Genomic DNA, 24,615 nt, shown 5'->3' with positions numbered 1-24,615 from the left:
AGTCCAAAATACAGCATAAAACTGTACAAAGCTTTTCCAAAACATGCAGCCAGGAATTCACCTTGAACACTTGTGCTGCTCTCACCCACCCGCTCCCTACACCTGGCATCAGTTGATGTAATTTTGGAGCTAGAGGAAATCCAATCAGCAGTCTCAGAGGCAACGCTTGTGACAGACAGTTGCACAACAGAGCAAACAGAAAAACAACTGAAGGTCAATCCGTCTCCTCTCTGTCATTGGCAATGACGTCACGAAGCGCCGCACATACATGCAGCAGCCGCCACAGTTTTCTCAGCATTAAGCAGCGTTAGATCTGCATCTTGTCAGTGCTCAGGAAGGCAGAACTGACATGGATGCACACGGCTCTCCTCATACTGATTAGGGAACACAATTTCATTCCTCAAAGTCAAGGTCATGGGTCCCAATCCCATTACAGCACCAACCAAATTGCTTTCTCCTGTTTTGTTTAGAGCGTCAGCTGGCATCTTATATTTTTTATTTATTTTGTTGCATTGCTTGTTATCGCTTTGAACCAGTTCTCATGTTTAATTAGTAAATGGAATGAAATAGTCGCTCTGCAGCACATCTGCCCGTCATTGTGCTTAACTGTGGCTCCATTAGCTGCTGAATCACTTGGATGTCTGGTGAGCTGTGAAAAGTTAGAGTGAGGGTTGGTGTTCCCACATGCTAAATAAAACCGGACTGAGTGATTGATGAACATTCACAGCCAACCTTGTATGTAGAGAGCGAGAGGGAGAGGGAGAGAGAGAGCGGTAGAGAGAGGGCAATAATGGAGGAAGGAAAAGGAATTAGAGGGGAGAGAGGCTGAGGCTGCAGGGTCAGAGAAAACACGAGATTAGAAGGTAGAGGGAGTGCAACAGACAGTGATAAAGAGTAAAATAAAGGAGCTGCAGAAGATGAATGTCTCTCACCTATCCACTTGTCATTCCCATACCAGGACAGATTGCCTTTAGTGCTGTCATAGTATCCAATCTTCTTATAGCTGCCTCCTGTGCAGAGAGAGAAAGAGAGAGAGGTGTCACACACTGCTCGAATGTTTCTGCCTCTTATCAATATCCAACTCTTTGTGTAGCTTTAATACTATACATTACTGCGATTGAAGTGTGGTGTAGCAAATATGTGGCTTAGTGACACGTGAGACACATAACTGCTGTTTTTCCACCGATTTGCCTGGTTTTACTTGACTTGGTTCAGTTTTGGTTCCATCTTGCTGCAATTCCATTGCATGTATACTAATGTCTCAGTCATATGACACAATATGAATTATAGTGATGCCATCTTCAATGGGTCCGATCAAGCGAAAGTGAACATCAATTTGAAAAAGTCAATTCGCACACATCGTTTATCAAGTGGGCTCATTTTTAGCTAAAGATCTCTATTCTATGGAACTGTTATCCTTTTTAAAATACCACTTGTAGAAAAGAAGTGACAACTGATTTTATTGATTGCACTTTTTACACCATAGCCATAGCTCCAATTTGATGCTAAAAATTGTATCCAAAAACTTTGAAAATGTATTCAATCTGCTGATTATATAGACTAGTGGCATTGTACCCGTGGTGCCATTGTACGATAGCATGAGAGGCTAAAATCACCCAGCATACCTCTCAACATTTGAATACGGACATAAAATTGTGCCTAGTAGATAGTCAGGTAATGTTTCTATTCATTTGGCAAGTCTGGCGGCAACTGGGCCTGTGAAGGCTGAGGAAAATCCGTACAAACGCCCTCCTGTGCTGCTACATCGATTGGATGCCGGACGCCAGACAGACATAGAATGTGCTTTATATAGAAGGATAGGATGATTGTTAAGTTTCAAGTATTAGATTTTCATTATTTTTTGAATATTATTGATATTTATGAGTTTGAACATTTGTGAGTTGTTTAAAAGGCCCTGTCCATGTGTTACCACAAAAATACCAATTTTTAATTTTCAAGTTACTTATAATTCAGATATTTGAGTGAAACTTTCAGAAAGTAATGATCTTTTGATACATTTTGGATGATGCATACAATGGTAAAGAGTCGTCCACCTGTTACTATGGCAGCCTGTTCATGTGTTACCACATTCTCATGTCAATAAAACAGAGACTTTTCAATATCTTACTCCAAAATTTATTTTCAGTATAGCTGAACATCACATCTAAAAGCTTTTGTCCTACTTGATATCAATTTCTGTCGAGAACCTCATGTTTTGAATGTTTGCGTCAAGCTTACAAAATGTATGTCTGTGCAGTAATTTGACATTTTTCACCTAAAAATTTTATCTCCCCATATTTTGTTGCACATAATGTTAAAGTGATTATAAATACCTACTCAAATATGTACAATACATGCATATAAGTTGCTCTGCTTACATGACAGAGACTGCTGAACACCAGATGTGTCCATGTTACCATTTGATCTGACCCCAATGCAACTGTGTCAGCAAGGCAACACTTAGCCTACTGCTTCAACACACTAAAAACACAACACCAAGTTACAATTTTTGGATTTTTTTATTATAATCAACTTGAAAACTTGTTCTGATGGTTTCATAGATTTTTTGTGAGACTGATGTGACACGATGACACACATACATCTTGATGCTACAACAATTCTGGATAAACCAATCTGTGATCTGTATGATTTTAGGCCACATTTCACATTGCTTTTGTTTGCTTGAAACCTTGGTTAATGGAGAACTAGAAATACTGTCTGACAGTAACTGGTGGTCCCTGCTCTCACGTAATGGAAATGCAAAAAATACAGCTTTAATGGCTGAGTGTGTAATATTTACTGGCATCTATTGGTGAAGTTGCACATTTGACTTTGACAAAACTAAATGTTTAGAGTTTAATGCACCGTTTCAGAGACCCAAAATGGGTTGTGGATGTGGTCCTTGTCTTGCCAAATGTCAGACATATGGAAACATGGTAAAATATAAAATGACTAAATCCATTTTCCAAATATACAAAATAAAAGAAACATTGTTTCTGCCAGACTGGTTGAACTATTACTGTAGGGTCCGATCAAGCAGTAACACGTGGACACATTTGGTGTTCAACAGCCTCTGTCATGTAAGCAGAGTAACTTATGGGCAGAGTCAAGGGAAGGTAAACATCTGGTCAAAAAATTAAATTACAATAATCTACACCAAACTTATATTTTTGGGTAGATAATTACTTACGATTCACATTTCAGCATAGCATCTCTAACTTGTGGGTTCGTCTCCAATCAGACAGCAAAAAACATTTATTTATTACTGTCTTGATGGTAGATGAGTCAATAAATATGTAGTTGTAACAGGGTTGAAGTTTGGGTCAAGAGGAGACACGAAAAAATTCTACTTTGGGTCTTGAGCTGAAAAAGTTTGGACCATAAACCATATAAAAAAGGATGACAATCATGCATTTTAGTAATTACAATGACTGACGGTGACATTACTTTTTCTAATATCATTGTATGTTTCACATCCATATTTTTCTTTTTTAAATAATGTCAGATGAGTGCCTTGTGTCCTTGTCCTTGTGCTCCACAAACCAATACATTTTATGATATTTCATTAATGAAATTGAGGCATCCCTGCAAGCCTCTTTTAATGAGAAAAAAAAATTACCCATGTGAGAAATTGACCTGTCATCAGCTGTAGCACATTCCTGTGGTTTGCTGTAATAACACTTTTAACGTCCCGATGCAGCAGCACAAAGAGGCACAGCCCAGGGGTTTCAAACCACCACCCACTGGACTCGGCCGTTAATGGTCAAACAGTCATTAGGAATAATGACTGTCAACTATCAGGACTCCGCGAAGAAGTACTTACTACAGCATGGCCGGAGACACAGTAGGACAGTCCTTCTGTCTATTAGTGTGGTGATAAAAGACAATAAACCTCACGCAATGACTGTCATAAAGTGCAACACCTGCTACTAGTTTAAACAAATAAAAAGCTGATATTGGCCCATTTGGAAAACCCAATCTGCTGGAGGAACAGCGGTTTATATGCGGTCACACATAAACACTCTTGATTTTATACTTTTTATTCACTTTGCTTATTTGAAGGATAATAATGGTGTTATTTTATATTTTAGTCACGCCATGATGCAGAACATTACCCATAGAGGGAGGCCACTACTTCGGCCAGAGATTAAATATTTAACAGTTGTTTGATAAACTGCTGCATCTCAGAATATGATAATATAAAGAATATAAACTTTATTTATTAAGTATTATTGCATTGAATTCTCTGATTCATTTATATCCACAGACAACATATAGGTAGTAGAAACAGATGCATGAATCATACAAAGTAAAAAAAAAAGATAATGCATTTTAAAATGGCCAAGTGAAATCTATTAATTTCAATGCAGCCTGCAGTTCATTTGGCACTGAATTTAGTACAGATGTTCATGGTTTCTGGAGGAATATGATGATTGTTTTGACTTTTTTCCAGCACTGCAGCAAGGTAAAGCTTGTATTTGTGTGGAAAATATGCACAGTGGAATGAATGGACTGCAGCAAAAGTTTCTGCTATAGTACTTAAGGTCCCCAGAGCACGGATCCCAATGATTAAAGAGGACTAAAGCTCCATACTGCATATGCTTCTTTTGTGTAATGTATTGTTGTACATTATGTTAGTTTTGTATAGTTTTATATATCTGTCCCATACAGTACACATGATAAAATATAAGAAAAAAGCAGGACTAATATATCTACTATTGGTAAGCTGTTTTGTTATTATTGTTGTTATTGCAGAAGCCAAACAGCACCATATATTGTTTAATTTTTAAAGAGGATTATGACGAATATAATTCACGATGAGTGTTTGCTGTTTAGGGTTTTGTAGCATCAGCACAACAGTGGGATCAAAACAAAATTTAATTTCTTTTGTCTTCTGGTTGCAAAAACCTAATAAAAGCACATAAAACAATGCACTGTCATACAAGCATTGGGCTACAAAGAGGCTTTGCCTTATGAAGTTGATCCCTAAAATGTGTATCACATTTGAGCAGCTCTGCAGTCTATAAAACTGCGTAAAAGCCCAAGGGGGGTTGAGTAAAACCTTTCCTGACGATAAAACAGCTACAAAAAAGTTTAATGAAACATAAATTCACAATAAAAACAGTCTATAATGTTCTGTGTTACTTTGGGGGACTGGTCAATTACTTGTTTGGTACAAATATGTTTTATTGATGTTCACGTGGTCAGTATATGTATTTGTATGTGTATGTAATTTCACTTGTTTTTATGTATGTAATTTCATGGATTGATTATAGTAATTTTATCGTGAACCCCAGGAGGAGAAGCCCTTGCATTAGCAGCTCATGGGGATAAAAAAAAACAAATAAATAACAACCCACACTGTGACAGCAAAAACACAGCTGTGTTTTCAGCTAATAACATTAATGGTGTTCCTGTTAGCCGTAGCGTTGAGCAAGTTTAGACAAAAACCAGGGCCCTGGAAGTGGAACATCTCAGTGAGGTCAAATCATTCATAATAGTGTGATTTAGGCGTGTACATCAATACTGCTTAGTGGGACGTCTGCTCTGAGGAGGGGCTCAGATCTTGGGAATATGTGACCGACATTTTACTTCCTCCCTCCTGCTCAGATGTTCCCTGACAGGTGAATTGAGGTGACTTACGACATGCTATTAGTAATTCCAGTACGCACATGCCAAACAGCATGGCAAAAACATTCTTCACACAGACAGGTACTGACGTGCCATTTTCGGTTCGGATAATTAGTCTTAGTCTGCATCCAGGCCAGTTGTGGTTCATTAACTATAAGGGAGATTAAAATCCTGAAGGAAACACCTGGTCCTAATTACTTCAGAGACAATTTGAAGTATTAGTCGTATAAAATAGAAGTTGTCTTCATAACAGATGACACAGAGACAGCTCTCATCTGCTGAAGGTGGTTAAAAAAAAGTCCATAAAAAGTATAATTAATTACTATGCCCTGTATTTTGGATTACCACATAAACAGTTCGTATTATCCTCCACAAGGTTTCTAAAAGTAGCAGCTGTTTTCTGCACCGTCAGGTTATTTGGAGAATTAAGTTTGTGCAAGCAGAATTTTTGAAGTTGATTCTGAATGAGGCTGAATTTATGCCTTTGTGAAGTTCCAGGTCTCAGTGGACCAACACAGAACAGATGCCAAATACTGGATATGATGAGGAAAATATTCAAGTATATTCCAAATCTGTACAGGAAACATGAGTGTTTTAGACATGATCATCATCACTGATGTATAAACAATAGATTCATAGTAAGTAGTAATTTATTAATTTATAGTAAGTAATAATGTTAAACTTGTGGTTTATAGTGGAAAACCTAGTGAAGTTCCACCCCTTTAGTTGTGCCTCATGAACCCTTAGTTTGGAAAAAAAAAATATTACAGTCAATGGTGAGATGTATAAATGCATAAAAAAATCAGATACATAATTTACCCAAAAATCTGGAGATAAAGGTTCAATTACAGGCCAATCCAACAATTTAAAGGAGTGATATTTATCTTTTTTAAATGGAATTATGCATGTTAAAACATTTCCCTGTGGTCTACATAAACTGTAAATGCTATGCTTGGGTCTAAATTCTTCATTAATTCAACTTCACAGGTCCATCTTCAACCCTATTTCTAAGTAATGACACCAGAAAGGTCGTTTTAAGCGCTGGCCCTTTAAATGCACAAGAGCCACTTCATGCCCCACCCCCTCCAGGTTGTTAGCTGTGCTGCTCTGTCCCGTTCAACCAACAACTGAACATTTTGGGTAATCGTAATTTTCAGTATGGACTACAACTCCTGCTGCTGATAAACAATTATATCGTACTCAGAGAAATGTTCATCGGAAGTCTTGACCTTACATGTGTAAATGTTGTAACGTTACTAGTTACAGACGTAACAAATTAAGCAGGAATTGAAACGGGTTGTAGAAATCCACCCAATTTTTGCCAAAATGAATATAAAGATAGCTTTGCAGCACCTGGAGGGTTCAAATTCAAACTTTATGAACTATTAGGGTCCAAATACGCAAATAAATGAACCAAAGACTAATAAAAGTGGGTTTAGCAAAATATGACCCTTTAACACATAAAGACCCAAAGATCTACTGGTGACCAAAACCATCTACTGATCTAAACTGTTTAATACCTGTTGATCCACTAATCCTACTGATATATGCAAATAATTGGTGTAAAATGTAGTTTATCATCTTTTCATGATCATCAGATATGACCCATTTGGACGTTCAGAGGCTCCGTAGTGAACGTGGAAACACCGTCATCTTCTACAACATTGATTCACCAGTAAAACCCATGGAGTTGGATCAAAGACAGTGGATGGAGACATTTTATTTTATGTTCAGTTAATGATATATTTTACTGAAAAAGTCCCTTTTTCTTCTGTTTTCTCTGTTTCTGATATAATAACGCTCAACTTTAATCTGAGCTTTTATGAACATCTACAGGGTGGGGAAGCAAAATTTACAATATTTTGAGGCAGGGATTGAAAGACAGTGTATGACCAATTAGTTTATTGAAAGTCATGAGAATTTATTTGCCACAAGAAATTGACATAATAGAAATGTTTTTATTCTATGTGTCCTCCTTCTTTCTCAATAACTGCCTTCACACGCTTCCTGAAACTTGCGCAAGTGTTCCTCAAATATTCGGGTGACAACTTCTCCCATTCTTCTTTAATAGTATCTTCCAGACTTTCTCGTAATAGTTTTGCTCATAGTCATTCTCTTCTTTCCATTATAAACAGTCTTTATGGACACTCCAACTATTTTTGAAATCTCCTTTGGTGTGACGAATGCATTCAGCAAATCACACACTCTTTGACGTTTGCTTTCCTGATTACTCATATGGGCATACGTTTCTGAAAAGGTATGGATAATAGTGTTAGGTATGATTATGACATCAATATATGTTTGGTTTCAAAACAATTGACGTAGTGCCTGCTGAGAAAAAACAACTAAATGTTCATTGTAAATTTTGCTTCCCCACCCTGTATATAATTAGTAAATCAAATATAGGAAAATACATGATTTACGCAGAGAAAACACAAAATAAAGAGGATAATATTACAATCAGTGATGATATATCACTTCAAAAAGGTTAAATATAGAGAAAAATTCATTTGGGAACTGCCACAAAAGTAGCATTAGGTCTTTATGGGTTAATTAGTTGGTACAAAACAATTACATGATCATTTTCACATATAACGTTTATCAATTAAAAGATAATTTTAAAAAGTCACAGTGTCACAAAACTGTTGAAGTGTCAGACTGTAAAAATGCAAACACGAGATGGCTAAAAGTTGCAGAGGTGACATCATTGTAATTTTCTCCACAGTCTGTTCAGAATGTCTCTTCAGCTTCAACACGACCAGACAGTAGTTCTTTTCACCTCTTTTAATACTTTCTCACCTCACTTTTGCAGACAGGTAAAATGTGCCAGGGCAGCAGGCGTTTTGGTGTCGGTGACGTGTATCACATGCAATGAAACTCGCAGTCAACTGAGCTTTTCAACATTAAAGTAGATATTTCTTTACTATCTGTGCCATAAACTGCTTGTAAATTTATCTTTTAAATTGTGTGTAAAGGGTAACACAATTCAATGTCGCTCACCATTGACCACAGTTCATATGTTTTCTGAAGTTAGGTCCCATGGGATGATTAACATGAGGTTATTTATTTGTTATAATTGTGCTTGTCAAGGTCAGTTGGGAATTAGGCGACAGTTTGTAAAAGTTAATAGTCAGTTTTACATGTCTCCACTCGGCAGATGCTTTTGGGGCGGGGGACATTTTTATAGTTCGGCACAGGTTTAACTTCATCAGGGGGCTTGTAATTGCATTGTATACCCATTATGCAGGTTGTGATGTGGCAGTTGTGATGAGGCAAAGTCTGACATTCAGAATGGATTTGCCATTAACACTGACCTTTCAGCTGTCTTCACTGTCAACAAACTCTAGCAGTATCAGTGGCATTTCAAGCTCCACGCAGCTCTCACATGTAGTTGCTTTGTGCATTTTAGTAACAAAAGGGAACAGCAAATCAACATGTTTTAACCCTGATATCCCAGTTTATTAACCGTGGAATGGACAGCTCTGGATTTTCACAGACTATCTCCATCTCGACTTGTGCCAAAATGAAGCATGTCATATTTCTAAGATGAAATACCCATACCCATATTCATTTAAATTCATTAATATAAGCTCTGATTGATATGAACTGACACAAATTATTATAAATATAGAATCATTAAAAGGTGGGTTGTGAGATGTTTTCCGTGAACATTTTTTACTATATTGCTTAAAATCCCCTTCACATCCCGATTACAACCAGTTAATTAAATGCTCTAACACAAAAATTTAAAAAAAAAATGTAGTCACCTGCATGTTTATGTTTATGTTTATGTTTACGCATTTGGCAGACGCTTTTTTCCAAAGCGACTTACAGGGGAAAACCAATTAAATCACTCAATCAATCAAATTTTATTTATATAGCGCCAGATCACAAGAAAGTTATCTCTTGACATTTTATATATAGAGTTGGTCAAAACCAGACTCTAAGTCAATTCTACAGAAACCCAACAGAATCCTCCAGGAGCAAACACTTGTGACTGGTGACAGTGGCGAGGAAAAACTTCCCTTTAACAGGCAGAAACCTCGAGCAGACCCAGACTCCTGGAGGATGGCCGTCTGCCTTGACCAGTTGGGGTTAAAGAGAGAGAGTAGAGAAGGGGAAAAAGAGAGAGCGATAGAGATAGGGACTGGGGGAGAGGGGGAGAAGGGGGGAGTAGGGGGAGACACATGGAGGCGGTTGAGGATAAGTGAGTGGTGATGATGAGGGCAGGGAAGAGGCCGGACCACCGCAGCAGGTCCAGAGATAATCATGAAAGAATCTGTGGTTGTCCTGGGAAAAACCTTATTAGAATATTTAAAATGGAATGTTTGAAAGTGCTAGGACAGGAGGTGCTCTCGGAAGAGCTGGGTCTTCAGGAGCTTCTTGAAGATAGGCAGGGATGACTCTGTTCTTGTAGCACTTGGTAGAGCGTTCCACCAACGTGGAACGACCCATGAAAAGAGCCTGGATTGTCTTGTACAAGGTCTGGGGACCACCAGACTACGTTCCCCAGACGAGCGGAGTGGTCGTGGGGCGACATAAGCTTTTATTAGTGCACCTAAGTAGACAGGAGCAGACCCACGGAGAATTTTGTAGGCTAGGCTGTAGAACGGACAGGACTGAAAAAACACCATCCAGTCACTTTTCTAGTTTGTTTGTCTGTCTGTTAGCGAGATAACTCAAAATGTTATGGAAGGATTTTGATGAAAATTTCAGGAAATGTTGATACTGGCACAAGGAACAAATGATTAAATTTTAGTGGTGATGGGGGGGTGATCTGCCTTGGCGGAGGTCTGCGCTGTCCGAGTGCCTTTCTAGTTATATATTGTTGTGTTGTTGTTGTTATTATCATTATCATAATAATTATTTGCACTCTCACTCTGCCCTCCCCCCTTCCTTTCTCACTTTGTTATGACCCTGGGTCATAATTTGTCTATTTATATGTATATGTATGCGTTTTCTGTTTAGTGTGTGTGTGTGTGTGTGTGTGTGTGTGTGTGTGTTCTCCCCCGTCCTGTAGGTGTGCTGTGCCCCTTTTGTGTCTGTTTGTTGCAGGTTGCTGATTGGTGGAGCATGATTGCCCGGCCCTTTAAAAATGGCCCTGGAGTTTCCGTCCTCGCTCGCTCTTGCTTCCTGCCAGCTTCCAACCCTGTGTTCGTGTGTGTGACCGTCAGTCTTCGTGTGCTTCTGAAAAATTCGACTGTTTGTATTTGTAAATAGTTTTTGTTAAATTGAACCTTTTTCAGGTAGGGGAGGTCGGCTCTTTTGTTTTTCCCATTTTCTCCTGTTTTTGGTTAGGTAGTTAGGTAAGTTTGCTGTATTTTATTTCGTGCATTTATTTTGAGTAGGTAATTTAGTTTAAATTGTAAAAGAAGATATTTTGTTTGTTGTTTTAGCCGCTCCCTCCCCTAACCCTTCCTTAGTTGTTGAGAAAAAAATACTAATAGTAAATATTGTGAACTTTTAGTTTTTGACTGACGTGTGTGCTTGGGAGCTGGGAGGGGACAAAGTTGAGCACATTATGTTCGCCCTGGTGAACCCCTAGGCCGGGGCGTAACAACTTTCATTCACTCTCCCCCCTTCCCTTTAACCTATTGCCCCTAATCAATCCATTATTTAGTTGCTCTTTACGTTTATTATCTTTTTCATTGTAATATGATGTTGTCGTTGTTGTTTGTCATTGTTTTTTGTTTGTTTACTTGCTCGATTTGTCTATTGTTTATTTGTTGTTGTTTTTTTTTCTTTCCACTATGTTTTGTTAACTGTCACTAATAAAAAAATAAAAAAATAAAAAATAAGATTAAATACCATTCTCCATGTCATTTGAGATCATGTGAAGCAGCTAAAGGCGTGACTCGCTGCGTTATCAAGTCATTTCAAAAGCCATTTCATGCATGCATAAACTTCCAGTGTTTTCATCATGTCTTCTTTATTTCATATTGTGCTAAAAGAATGTTAATGTTAACATGCTTGTAAAAACTTCCACTATCAAAGGGAACATGAATCTCCAACAGCCTGTCAAGTTTTCAGTGTTACTAACTACTTAGGACCACAGCTACAGATGTGCAAACTGTAACACAACTAATTAACTTTGATGCTGAGAAGTTGACAAGAATCTGGAATGACCTTTTATATTTTCATGTTTGTCTATCTTTCCACTTAGCATATGACTGGACCAAAGACGAACCCGTGTTTTGCACAGTTCCAATCAAACCTGTCGCCCCTCATCACTGACCCTCTCGAGCACCAACAAAGAAAATCAACACAACGAGCTAAATTTTTAATTACTTACAAGAACACAGAGAGCCTCCGATAGTCACAGATCTCAGCACTGTCAGAGAAACACAAAGACAGACTGAACACAGGCTCGGTGATCAAAAGGCAGCGAGCCAACCGGAGCCTCACGCCACTACACACACATAACACACCAGCATCATGTGTTACACCAGCTCTGCCCAAAACCATGAAACACACTAATGCAACCATCTGACACACAACACAGAGGAGAGTTAGAGCACTACAGTCCAACTAAACACTGATTCCTATTTATGGTGAGAACATTTCAACACTCACCTGGCTCCAGACGACAGTTTTCATCGCTGCGGGGCATTTTTAAGTAAAAATTTTGGCCTTCCAGTAGAGCAAGACAGGAAGGGAGATGGAATAACACACTGCCATAGTTTGAGTTCTGTTGCTGATACTTTTGTTGAAGTTGATGCACATTATTATTACCTCCACCAAGGAGGTTATGTTTTCATCAGGGTTTGTCTGTTAACAAGATAACTCAAAAATGTTATGGAGGGATTTTGATGAAATTTACGGGAAATGTTGATACTAGTACAGGGAACAAATGATAAAATTTTGGTGGTGATCGGGGGGGGGGACTGCTCTGCCTAGGTGGAGGTCTGTGCTCTCAGAGTGCTTTTCTAGTTTTCAGTATAATTACCTCCCCCAAGGAACGGCGGAGGTTAGGTTTTCATTAGCGGTTGTCTGTCTGTCTGTCTTTTAGCAAAATAACTCAAAAAGTTATGGTAGGATTTTGATGAAATTTTCAGGAAATGTTGATACTGGCACAAGGAACAAATGATTAAATTTTAGTGGTGATGGGGGGGTGATCTGCCTTGGCGGAGGTCTGCACTGTCCGAGTGCTTTTCTAGTTTTATATTTTAGTCTTCTGAATGGTTCAATATTATGTATTGCTCAAAGAAATGCTTTTTAATTTCATGCTTTCAGTAGATTTCAGTGCCTGCACTTCAATTTAATTTAATTTAATTTGCACTTTATTTTAGTGTTTTCTGTATGGTTTTAGAACTAACTTTTATTGTGTTTGTGTATATTCTCAATGAGCTTTTCTCCTGGTTAAATAAGGTTATAATAATAACAACAATAATAATAATAATAATAATAATAATAATAATAATAATACGCAGTAAAGAATGTACAAACAAAATGACTTTTGCATATATTGTTTTTGAGAAAAAAAAAGGCATGCCATCCATCCTAATACTCCTACCTAGCATTAGCATTAGCACATATTATGAACACTAAGCTGCCATTGGAGACAACTGGGGATCAACTCTAGTTCCTCATGGTCATGGGCACTGACAGGAGAATTACCCTATATGAACCTGTTTTTAATGGTGGGAGAAACTGAAGGACCCAAAGGTAACCTGTGAAGTACAGAGCAAACAGGTAAACTCAGCACAGAAAGGATCTGGGACCATATTCACTACACTGCCAATTTATGATTTATTTTCCCACTTAGTAAATGCTTAGAATTGTTCTTCAAAGTCTGTCAAAGATATTTGGAAAAAAACTGCAGCATTAAATCCTGCAAAAACTAAATTTGTGTCACTGTCAAAACTTTTAATCACAACTACAATATTTTCAAAGCCTTAGACCAGAGAACCATTGAATACAGACAGTAACAAACAGCAACCAGTACCTGACAACAGCTGGAGATTCAAAACTTTAATTTATCTCCACAAAGACCCACATATGGACTACATACTGCCATCACTGCACCTGTACCTGTGTATGTATAATACAGGTGGAAAGGGGCTTCTGTCAAAAAAACACACAACCCAGAATGGACTGGGAGGCCCCTTTAGATCCAGACATGGTGTGTGAATGCCCTTAGTCTGCTGCTGCCTTATACACCACATCAGCTGATCTACTGCTCCTGAGTGTACCAAAAACCAAGCACAAGTTCAGGGGTGATCGTGCCTTTGCTGCAACAGCTCCTAAACTTTGGAACGATCTGCCTCTCCATATCAGACAGGCCTCCTCTAAGTCTGTTTTTAAATCCCATCTTAAAACCCATCTTCTCTTCTTGGCTTTTGAAACCACGTGAGATGTTTGAATGTATTATTTTTATTCAATTGTTTTATTTGGTATTGGTTTATTGTTATTTGTTGTTGTTTTTAATTGTACAGCTTTTTATATTTTAATCTATTCTTGTATTTTATTCTTTTATTTAGGTTTTATCTATCTATCTATTTATTTATTTATTTATTTAATTACATTTTATTTCACAGTTGTTCTATGTATTTTAACCTATTCTTGTATTTTACTCTGTTATTTTGGTTTTTATTTATTTTTCTGTACAGCATTTTGGTCCACTGTGGTTGTTTTAAAGTGCTTTACAAATGAAGTTGGATTGGATTGGAATCTATGGCATATTTCTTGGAACAAACAGACTATTCTGTAAATACCTCACTAATTACTTGACTTTATTTCTTTTATTAAGGATACATTCATTTCCCATATGGATTAAAATAATTGATCTGAATCTGAATCTCAGAAAAGACGACATCAAACCTATGGAGCTAAGGAGGCGCCACTTGGCAGCATGAATAACAGTGGGAGATGTGGTTTATAATTTATAAAAGCAGTCATTATAATCTTGGAATGGCTACAGTCTGACACATAATGAGGAAATGAACAAAAATAAAAACACACTCCACTGAATCCTGCACATTCTCATCACGGATCACCGCTACAGTCTGTGAAAAATCCTGCAGATTCCTTTTTGGCCTCCTGAGAGGTACTTGTGCAGCCCACCTTCTCCGGTCGATGCTTTCACATAGATTGGTTCTGTCACACTTAGTTTCATGAGAAGCACATGTAACCTCAATGACCCCGCAGAAATAAAAACCCCAGGCCCCTCACTCTCAGTCAGTCTGAACTAAACAACTCGTCCAATTGACCCCTGACCTGGACGACTGAAAGCCTTTACAGACAGCCTCTCGCTTTGGATGGATGTCTGGAAGACTCTTAAGCAAACTGCCATCTACTAGCACTTCGGATAAGGTCCAATGTCACAGCTAGCTTCAACTGCTACTCTGATCTCATGCAGACAGGAGCACTGTGGTTCAGCCTCTTCCAAGCAGTGCAGACAGGACTCACGATGGCAGCTATGAATGTTAAAGACCTCTGGGTAATCCACTCTTGCTCCAAACCAAAACACTTTGTGGCGTTACACTGCACAACAGTTCAATGAGCTGTTTGACAGCGTTGGCTGGCAGACCCACAGAGGTAGCAAAAGAAACTGGGTCAGAAACCCAATGTTTGTAAAAAAAAAAAAAAAAAAAAAAAAACTGCACAGGCATTAAGACCCTGGAAACAGCTCTGGTACAACAAGTGATGGACAATGTACCAGAAAATAATAAGAGTAAGAAAACAATCATTTAAATCACTAAAGGGCAGTGTTAGAGCCATAACGTCATTTCGTTATAGTTTGGCATATTTTGCCTCATTTAAATAGTAATCTACTGATTTTGCCTTTATATTAGGATCATAAGATAGCTTTGCATGTAATCTTTTTCTAATATTAATTTAGTGTGATATTTGTAAATAATCAGCCAATCTGTGTTCTATTAGTTTTGTCCTGCTACCACAAGCTGACCCTCTGCTGTAAAGTGCAGCTAAGTGTAGTAAAGTGATGTGAGGACTAGGGATTGGAATGGAGAACTGGTTCTTTATGAGAACCGGTTCCCAGTAGTTTGAATCTTTGTAATTGTTTGCCTGCCTGCTTAACAATTCTGCTTAGCGATTCCGCCTCCATTGCGCATGCGTGCCTCAATGCACACGCTGCATTGTTTTGGTCAGAACATAGCCAACATGGTGCTGAGGCAGAAATGGTCCAAAAAGATGACACCAGGTCCACCTGTAACACTTGCAAAGCTTCCATTTCTTCAGAAGAGTGAAATCCCTCCAATATGCTCAAACATTTTTCCACACCATGTGATTCATTTACAGTACTTCTAGTCCAGTATGAACCATCCAGACCACTCAGGTCATCTGGTGCAGGTCTGCTCTGTGTTCCCAAAGTCAGAACTAAACATGGAGAATCAGCGTTCAGTTTCTATGCTCCGTATATCTGGAACAAACTACCAGAAAATATCAGGTCTGCTGAGAGTCTGAGTTCTTTTAAGTCCAGGTTAAAGACTCACCTGTTCACTGCTGCCTTTGACTAAAAGGCTTTTGACTTTTTAAATTTTATATTCTCTTTTGAAACTCTGCACTGCAACTCTTACTTTAATATGTGTGTGTTTTTATTTTTTGGGGATTTTATGTGTTGTTTTCTTACTTGCTGTTTTTAATCGCCTTTTACATGTTTCTTCTATAATGTTTTAAATGTGTTTCTTTTTATTTCAATGTCCTGTGTGAAGCACCTTGAATTGCTTTGTTGCTGAAACGTGCTACACAAATAAACTTGCCTTGCCTTACTTTGCCTTACAGTAATGTCACATATTTGATACGCTACTTAGTGACACTTGTGAATTTAGCAGCAGAGCGAACACCAGGCTGGTTCCGGTGTGGGCAACAAACGTCCTGCCCCCTCAAATAAAAGTTTCCGAAGGTAGGGGAAAGGAAATTAGGTGCACAACAACAGGAGACAAAGAGGAATCAGTAAAGCGTCTTAAGTTTCACTTTCACTGTACCGTGCCCCCCCAAACCGGGGCGGCATCATCTGTTATTTTTATTTGTGCATACTGTATATGTTATATATTCTGTACAGAGATGGAAATATAAAAGACATTTAATGCAAACACAGTCATTTGTACTCTTTATTCCGTCACCAAATGGGAATCGATAAGAGAATGGATAAGGAATCGGATCGATAAGCAAAATCAATAATGGAATTGGAATCGTTAAATTCCCTAGTGAGGACACCTGAAAAGCCCATGTTCTGAGGGGAGACACTTTCAGTTAAGCAGGACAGGGAGCAACAGTATTTCTGACCATCGTTGTCATCTTAGTTGTTGCTGTTTCGTTAATATTGAAACTTAATTTGGACATAGAGGCAAAGAAAGCTTAAACTGTCAACTTTGTTTTTGTAACCTTTTTTTATTTTTCCTTTTTCTTGGAATAAAGAGACAGATTTCTTTATAATACACCTGCCTTTTTTTGTTTTCCTTCTTTCGTATTATACTTGCAACGCACGAGTCAGAAAACTTCATGTCCTGCAAGAAGTGGCAAAGAAGGTTTTGGCTTTTTGTTGCTACTACAGGGAGTTTAGAAAAACTACACTGAACAGTGAAACATGAGCTAAAACCCAATAGAACTGCAGGTCAAATCTGTTTTGTTGTCCTCAGAGTTAATGGTTCATGGCGTACTGAAATAAATGGTTTGCCATATATGGGATTGCATTTTCTGCTTCTGGAAAGGCTACGTGGCTTTCCTCATAATCACTGAAGCTAAAATTAACACTAAACTAAAACTAGTCAATTATACATTCATGAATACAACTAAATTGAAAAAGTACGCTGAAAGACTAAATACTAGTGAAAGTAATGAATGTTTATAAAACCTCTGAGTGAGATTCTGCATCCAAATGATTTTTTCTTAGAAAGGTACGTAAATGTTTATGTCTACTAACTATAACTGGTTATGAAGTTGTTCTCCGGCATTGTAAGAGCCACTGCTGAGCTTCCAAACCTAATGTAGTATTGAGCTTTAAGAAGAAGTTGTTTTGATCAGCAGGAATTTCTCCACAGAGCATTTCTTGATGTTTATTTAAACCACAGTGAAGGCAGTAAATGGTGTGGAGAACAGGCAGATTTTGTTGAAACAGCAGTCAGTGCATTGCCTTTCATAAAACCTATTCAAAAATTTTGAAATATTGAAGGTGCTTGTAACATTTTATGCAAAAGTACACATGCATACAGTCTATTTAGGCTTGAAAATGATCTGTACAGATACTGCTAACAGTATCTGCATAGATGAATATATTGATATGAATGAATGTTCAGCATATGAGGGACAGAACATGATGATTGTGCTAAGTATTTAATAACATTATTATTAAAATGAATTCAGTTTTAAAGCAGGGATGTGTGCTGTGGCGTACCTTGAAGCTGCTCAATCAGAGTCCAGGCCATTCGAGAACCTTGTGCATCAAATACAACGTGACCCTGAAAGTAAAAAGCAGAATTTTAATGTTGTACCATCCTCTGTCTTTCGTACAGTGCACCACTTTCATTCAGTCTCATCTCAAACTCCAGAACTCTGTGGCCTCATTCTCACTTTTGGCACCTCACCCCCCTCCCCCTCCCCTACCCCACCTCCTCCTCCTCCTGGTTTTGTACTCACTGAAACTCCTTCGAAGGAGCTGGTGTTCAGGGCTCTGTAGATCTCAGCGGTGATATCCCGGTTGTTGTAGTTGAAGTCTTCAAGCCGGTGACCCTTAGCCTTCAGGGGGCCCACAGTCTTGTTGAGAGCCAGAGCCAGAGCCCACACGGCGTCATACGCCAGCGGGGCCTCCTGGAAACCCCCAGTCTCCTCTGGGTTTTTACCCCCGAGCTTTGACATCAGCTGAGCTAGAAACTCCTGGGATGTCTAGAGAGGAACATGAGGAGAAAAGTGGAACATTCTATGGTCATGGTATGTTTTAGGGCCACATAATTCACATTCAGGATCATCATCACAATGTGTCCTGCTTAACAGTCAATGCACGACACGGTTTTAGTGTTTCTTTGTACATTAAATTCACTGTTTGGCTCAAAAACAACAGGCAGCTTTTAAGGTGGAATATTTTCTGGCTTGTTACTCACTGTTATTTGATGCTGTGAATCAATCAATAGTAATTCTTTTCTCTTAGTGGATGGATTTGTTGTTATTCTTATTCATATATTTTTCTTGCTAGTGGGTTTTGGCTTGAGTTTTCATGTTTCCTGCATGCTAGTGTGTGTCCTGGCTCATCACAATTCTAAGTAATGAATACTAATTATTGTTGTTGTGTTTTATTGTTGGTCCTAGTCTGTTATTAAAATAAAAAGTGGTGACTTAATATGTGCAAAATGTGATTATGTGAACAACTCTGACCATTCCACTTGTTTAATTAAGTCTTTGCTTGATGCTTAAAGGGGTCATATTTTGCTAAACCCACTTTTATTAGTCTTTGGTTCATTTTTATTTGTGTATTTGGACCCTAATAGTTCACAAAGTTTGAATTTAGACAATAATAAAGAATATAGAATAATAAAGAAAATGGAGCCAATTTTTTGTTTCATTAACACAAATATTACACTTGCGTTACCAAAAAACCCAAAAAAACTGTTGTTTTAATTTAACAAGAAATAATTGTAATTTGCTATTTCCTCACAGGTAACACCAAAGATTGACAATATTTTGAAGGGGTCATATTTTGTTAAAACCCCTTTTAATAGTCTTTGGTTCATTTATTTGTGTATTTGGACCCTAATAGTTCAAAAAGTTTGAATTTGAACCCTCCAGGTGCTGCAAAGCTATCTTTGTATTCATTTTGGCAAAAATTGAGTGGATTTCTACAACCTGTTTTAATTCCTTCTTAATTTGTTACGTCTATAACTAGTTACATCACAATATTTGGTCTTATAAGGTCCAGACTTCCGACAAACATTTCTCTGAGTACGCCATAATTGTCTATCAGCAGCAGCGGTTGTAGTACATACTGAAAATTTGTCCAAACTTTGAGACGATTACCGAAAATGTTCAGTTGGTGGTTGTATTAACAAACACAAGTGGCTGAACGGGACAGAGCTCAAAACAACCTTTCTTGTGTCATTACTCAGAAAAACAGTTGAAGATAGACCTGTAGAGTTGAATTAATGAAGAATTCAGAGCCAAGCATAGCATTTACAGTTTATGTAGACCACAGGGAAATGTTTTAAAAGGCATAATTCCATTTAAAAAAGCAATAGATCACTCCTTTAAAAGACGATTGATTCTTCAAATAAGTTAAATATGCACAGGAAAATATACATTACATCAGTGGATCTCAACTGGTGGGTCACGACACAAAAGTGGGTCTCAAAGCCATTTTCAGTGGATCATGGGCCTTTGCCAGGGCAAAAAAAAAAAAAAAAAGGATTAGATTTATATAGCACTTTTCTATTAATGCATACTCAAAGCAAGTACAATGGATCCATTATTCATTCACTCTCACATTCACACTCTAGTGGTGGTAAACTACGCTTGTAGCCACATTGGTTGGCTGCCAATAATGCGCCAACGCCCCCCCGACCACCACCAAACATTCACATGCATTCATCCACCAGTGTGAGTAGCAGCACTGGAGGCAAAGCCGCCACTAAAAATAATGTTAAGAAACCAATTCTGTGCTTTATGTTTTATGGAGCTGAGCGCCGTTCATTCACACTCCCCAACAGTAGGTGGCGGTAATGCGCTGTAATGCTAATTAACACCAGACATTTCACAGCATAACAGAGACCCAAAAGATTCTATTTATATCATAGTAAAACTCAGATATGACACTGACAACATTAGATATGGTTTTACCTACACTGAGGACAAAAACCTCAATGTGTTTAATGCTTCAATAAGTGACTGAATGCACTTTTAATTTTTAACTGAGTGCACATTTTTGGTTTTGGTTAAAATGTACCTAATTCAGTGTTAAAGGACTATTTCCATATTTATCATTACCACCTGTTGGTCAGTTTGGTTTATCGTTAAACTTGTCTTCTGTGTTTTCATACTGTGATATTCTGTATTATCTGAGGTTCAAAACACACCATGTCTTTATTAAATACATTTGAGAAGTTTAACTTTTATCAATTTGGGTCGCAGCTTGTCATTGAGTGGTGATAGTGGGTCCTGAAGTCAGACCAGTTGAGAACCACTGCTCTAATGTACAAAATTAGGAAGAAAACAAGAGGCAGAGCATTGTTCCAGTACACTTTATGAAGTATTATTCACATATTGTTAGATTTCAAAAAATATTCACATGTCTTTAAAACACTTCAATCTGACATTGTTTTGACTGGAAATTCATGTATTCTTGTAATATTGCACCACAGAAAAAAATAAATACTGCCACTTTGTGCAGCCTTAGACCATGTTTCTTTTTATTTTGGTTGCATTTAAATAGTGTATCTGGATTAATCTAAACCTGATATCATAGCTGAATCAGTGTAAAGATGTATGCGAGTGTGAGTCTAGGAAACATCATAAATAACTTAAGTCCTCCTTGGAGCTACGAGTATTTTTAGTTCTAGAATCTGTTTCTGAGACTGGTTGCTTTTAACGCCACCAGACCTAACATGGACCACTTATGTGCTAAAACCCATAGCTAATGCGACTGGTGGTGGTCTCGACCTGTAATTTGTGGTTTGCACTACAGGTGATAATGTCTGTCTGATAAGATGATGAGTCTGTGTGGTTCAGCGAGGACACCGTCATGAATTCCGGCTGTGACTTGGCTCAGACATGCTACAGATTACATACCGTTCCACATCAAATCATAGCCTGCCATTTCCACAACTTACATGATCTATAAAGGGACGGAGCAGAGGAATGCAAGTCAAAAAAGAGTGATGCCTGCAGTCAGTGACGGTTCTGTTTGTAAAAGCCCAAAAAGAGACCTTGTCTTGGTTGGCAGAGAAGGTTACACTGGGCTATAAATCCTCCAGAGAGAACTTGAGGTAAAAGTTGAGTATATTTTTTTCACAATTAAATCCAAATTATACAGTCACAGTGAGAACTTGACATACATCTTGGCTAAATGCATTCAAACCCTTTTCAACAGTTGTAGGTGACATTTCCTTTCAGTGAAGAACTACAGTAAAAGCAGCTACAAATCCTACATTTTATGAGGAAATGTTCAGAATTGTAAGAAACTGAGTCAAGGCGTTTATCAGCTTCTAATCTAAATCTTAGGTAGCTCATTATGATAGATGTTTAACCAAAATACACAGACGGGCAACAGAAACACAATATTTCACTGGATTGCCTTTAGCTTTGATTACAAGACATAAGTTGCTTTTCCATTGGACATCTGCGCAAAACTTTACCGATATTTACTAAATGTCAAAAAAACTGAAGTGCATAATGTCGGTTTTTCCATTAAATCGCAAATGCGAGGATTTGTTTATTTATTATCGCGAGATGACACGAGAAGTCATTCCATAAACATGGCAACGAATGTAAATATGGTGTTGATTTACAGATATATTCATTATTATTATATATTGCCCCTCTATCTCGTACTAAATTAAAAAATGATTGGGTTTCCTGGTGTGTCCACACATAGCGAGACATGTTTCTTCTTCTTTTTCATTTGTTGTAATGTACGCCAACATCCGTTTTTTTAATTCACCTGACTTTAGTTGTGAAAAAAGGTCTTTCCATTGCAGTTTTGCGTTATATACCATTTGCGCTACACCCGAAAAACCACCTCTTGCCAGCGAAAAGTGAGACTTTTGGCAAAATTGCCATTTTTCCACAAGGTACATTTTTTTTGCGCAACTTATATTTGTGCAATTTTAGGGTCAATGGAAAAGCGACTACTGTCAATGTAGCATCGTTTTTGCTATGCAAGGCTTATGTAATGGCCCAATACATGTCACAATATTTATTTTCATCCATAGTTGCATTAATTATTTGCCAAGATCTTGTCTCCTATAGGTTATATCAAAGATTCTCAATGGGGTTCAGGTCTGGACTCTTTGGTGGCCAATCCATGTGTGAAAATGATGTTTTATGCCATCTGAACCAGTCTTTCACAAACCAGATGAAACCGTTGACTCCTGGCATTATCCATTATTGATGCTCTATCAAACTGATGGTTGTTTAAGAACTGAGAAGCTGCTTACTGCAACTACTGGAAGGATCTGAACTATTTTCTTAGTTAAATGTAGATGGAGACTTTTTTTTTGGCCAAGCTGCATATGTTGAAAATTGATGATACTGATGCCAGTGTGTTAGAGGTCATCATAGGAGTGAAGAAGAAGCAAAAAATTCAAACGTACGTCTTCTGTCAGAATGTTGTTAAGTGTCTCTAATGCAGAAAGTTAAATGCTTGAATGTTTCTGATCTTGTTTGTTAGAAACATATCAATTATGCCAACTTTATTTAATGAGTGACAAGCTCCTTGAAACAACTCCTGACTCAGTAACTTCATTCAATGCCCAAAAGGCTGTTGAGTTTCTGAGATGAAAGATTAATTGTCCATAAAAGTCCTGGAGCACTAAAGCTGGAATGGTGCCAAATGTTATCAGAGCTTCATCAGTGGGGATGAGACTGTGCATTTCTGAACATTTCGACAAAGCATCTAATGGTCAGTTTGATCTCAACAATATCACCATAAATAACAGAACAAATCATTTCGATGGCTGAAAAATATTTGTAGTAAATGACTAGTGTATTCAGGGGTGAGTCAGTTGTCCTGATAAACTGTGGAATTTAGTTCTTTGTGGAGTATAAGAGCAAAGATGTGAGACTCATTTCTGAAAAATGTCTATTTCTGAAACAAAAGTGAATTTAATGCAGCCTCTTCCACTTAGTCTTCATGAGCCACACAGAAAAAAAATCATCTGCAGTCCAGTGTCAGTGGGTACACTGTGGTATGAGCCACAGCCCTGCCGTGTGCTCACTGAAGGTTAGCCAGCTCCCTCCTGGACTGCAAAGTCATGAGCCATCCATCTTCTCCTTTATATTACCTCATACGTCAAACATGCACATTTTAATCAGCAGCTTTTTTAATTCTCAACTCAAAGCCGTCTGCGGCACCCATGATGCATTCACCTATTTGCAATGAACCTTCATTATGGGTTCATAAGTTTTTCCGACCAATTACCGTAATTACCGCAAACTAGAAATGTTAAACAATTGACCTGACTGTCACAGAGCTGTGAAAGGGTTTGTACTGATGTGGAGTAATGATGCATGATGGCTGCTTTATTTAGATGCACAATGTGCATTAGAGAAGCTTCAGACGGACAGCTGCTTCACAACCACCTGCAGGTGCTGTGCTCGAATTAAAATGAAAATAACAATCTTGCCAAGTCTCATCAAAATTGTTCAAAGCGTTTTGCAAGAGAATGAAGGAGGGAGTGTGGGAGTAAAACACCAGATCCAGCTTACTAAAATTAGATGTTATTAAATAACTGCAACCACTGAACTCAACAAAACCTATACAGTGCCTATACTTTCATTAAATCTAATTTCCATTAATAAGCAAATGTATGTGTGATTGAAAACTGCAACTGTCTTTACTTCAAGTGTATGAATAATGAATGTAATTAAACACACAAGGACAAAGCAGGGAGTCATGTGATAGGCACCATAACAATTCACCCTTTGGCAGTGAAACATTACATTAAAAAAAGACAACCATGTTCTTAATATTTATAATGTGAAAAATCTAAGCATCACCGTATTAAAACAGCATTCATAAAGGTCTTAGTCTGAATTTTGAAACAGCTCTTCAAAAAAAACAAAAAGGTGCAGGTTAATCTACAGTTTGACTAGACATTTGTTTGGAAATAGAGAAAGGGAGCATAAACCAGTCATTTTATCTGTCACAACAGAGGAATCTCAGGAATACAACCCCCATCTGTCATGATCAGGATAATGAGCCAGAACAACAGAGAGTACTAAGAGCTCCAAGCTGGACACTGTTGTTTACACAACGAATGCATCATACAAAGGCTTTTCCTGGTTCAGTATGATCCAGAGGTGAAACTGTCCTCACAGGCA

The 24,615-nt window shown here is 37.9% G+C and overlaps 1 protein-coding gene across 1 annotated transcript in view; it reads right to left on the bottom strand.

Annotated features, from left to right (window-relative positions):
* Positions 1-24,615, bottom strand: part of gabbr1b (gamma-aminobutyric acid (GABA) B receptor, 1b) — a 325,006-nt gene that overhangs the window by 88,853 nt on the left and 211,538 nt on the right. The window contains exons 13-15 of the mRNA XM_030147671.1: positions 18,229-18,474; positions 17,987-18,050; positions 933-1,010 (exon numbers count right to left, since the gene is read on the bottom strand). Of these exons, the coding sequence (XP_030003531.1) occupies positions 933-1,010; positions 17,987-18,050; positions 18,229-18,474 (388 nt within the window). The remainder of the gene's footprint in view (positions 1-932; positions 1,011-17,986; positions 18,051-18,228; positions 18,475-24,615) is intronic.

Source organism: Sphaeramia orbicularis, chromosome 11, assembly GCF_902148855.1.
Source record: "Sphaeramia orbicularis chromosome 11, fSphaOr1.1, whole genome shotgun sequence".
NCBI classification, from domain to species: Eukaryota; Metazoa; Chordata; class Actinopteri; order Kurtiformes; family Apogonidae; genus Sphaeramia; species Sphaeramia orbicularis.
Note: the sequence above shows the minus strand (reverse complement) of the source record. Positions and strands in the feature narration are given on the sequence as shown.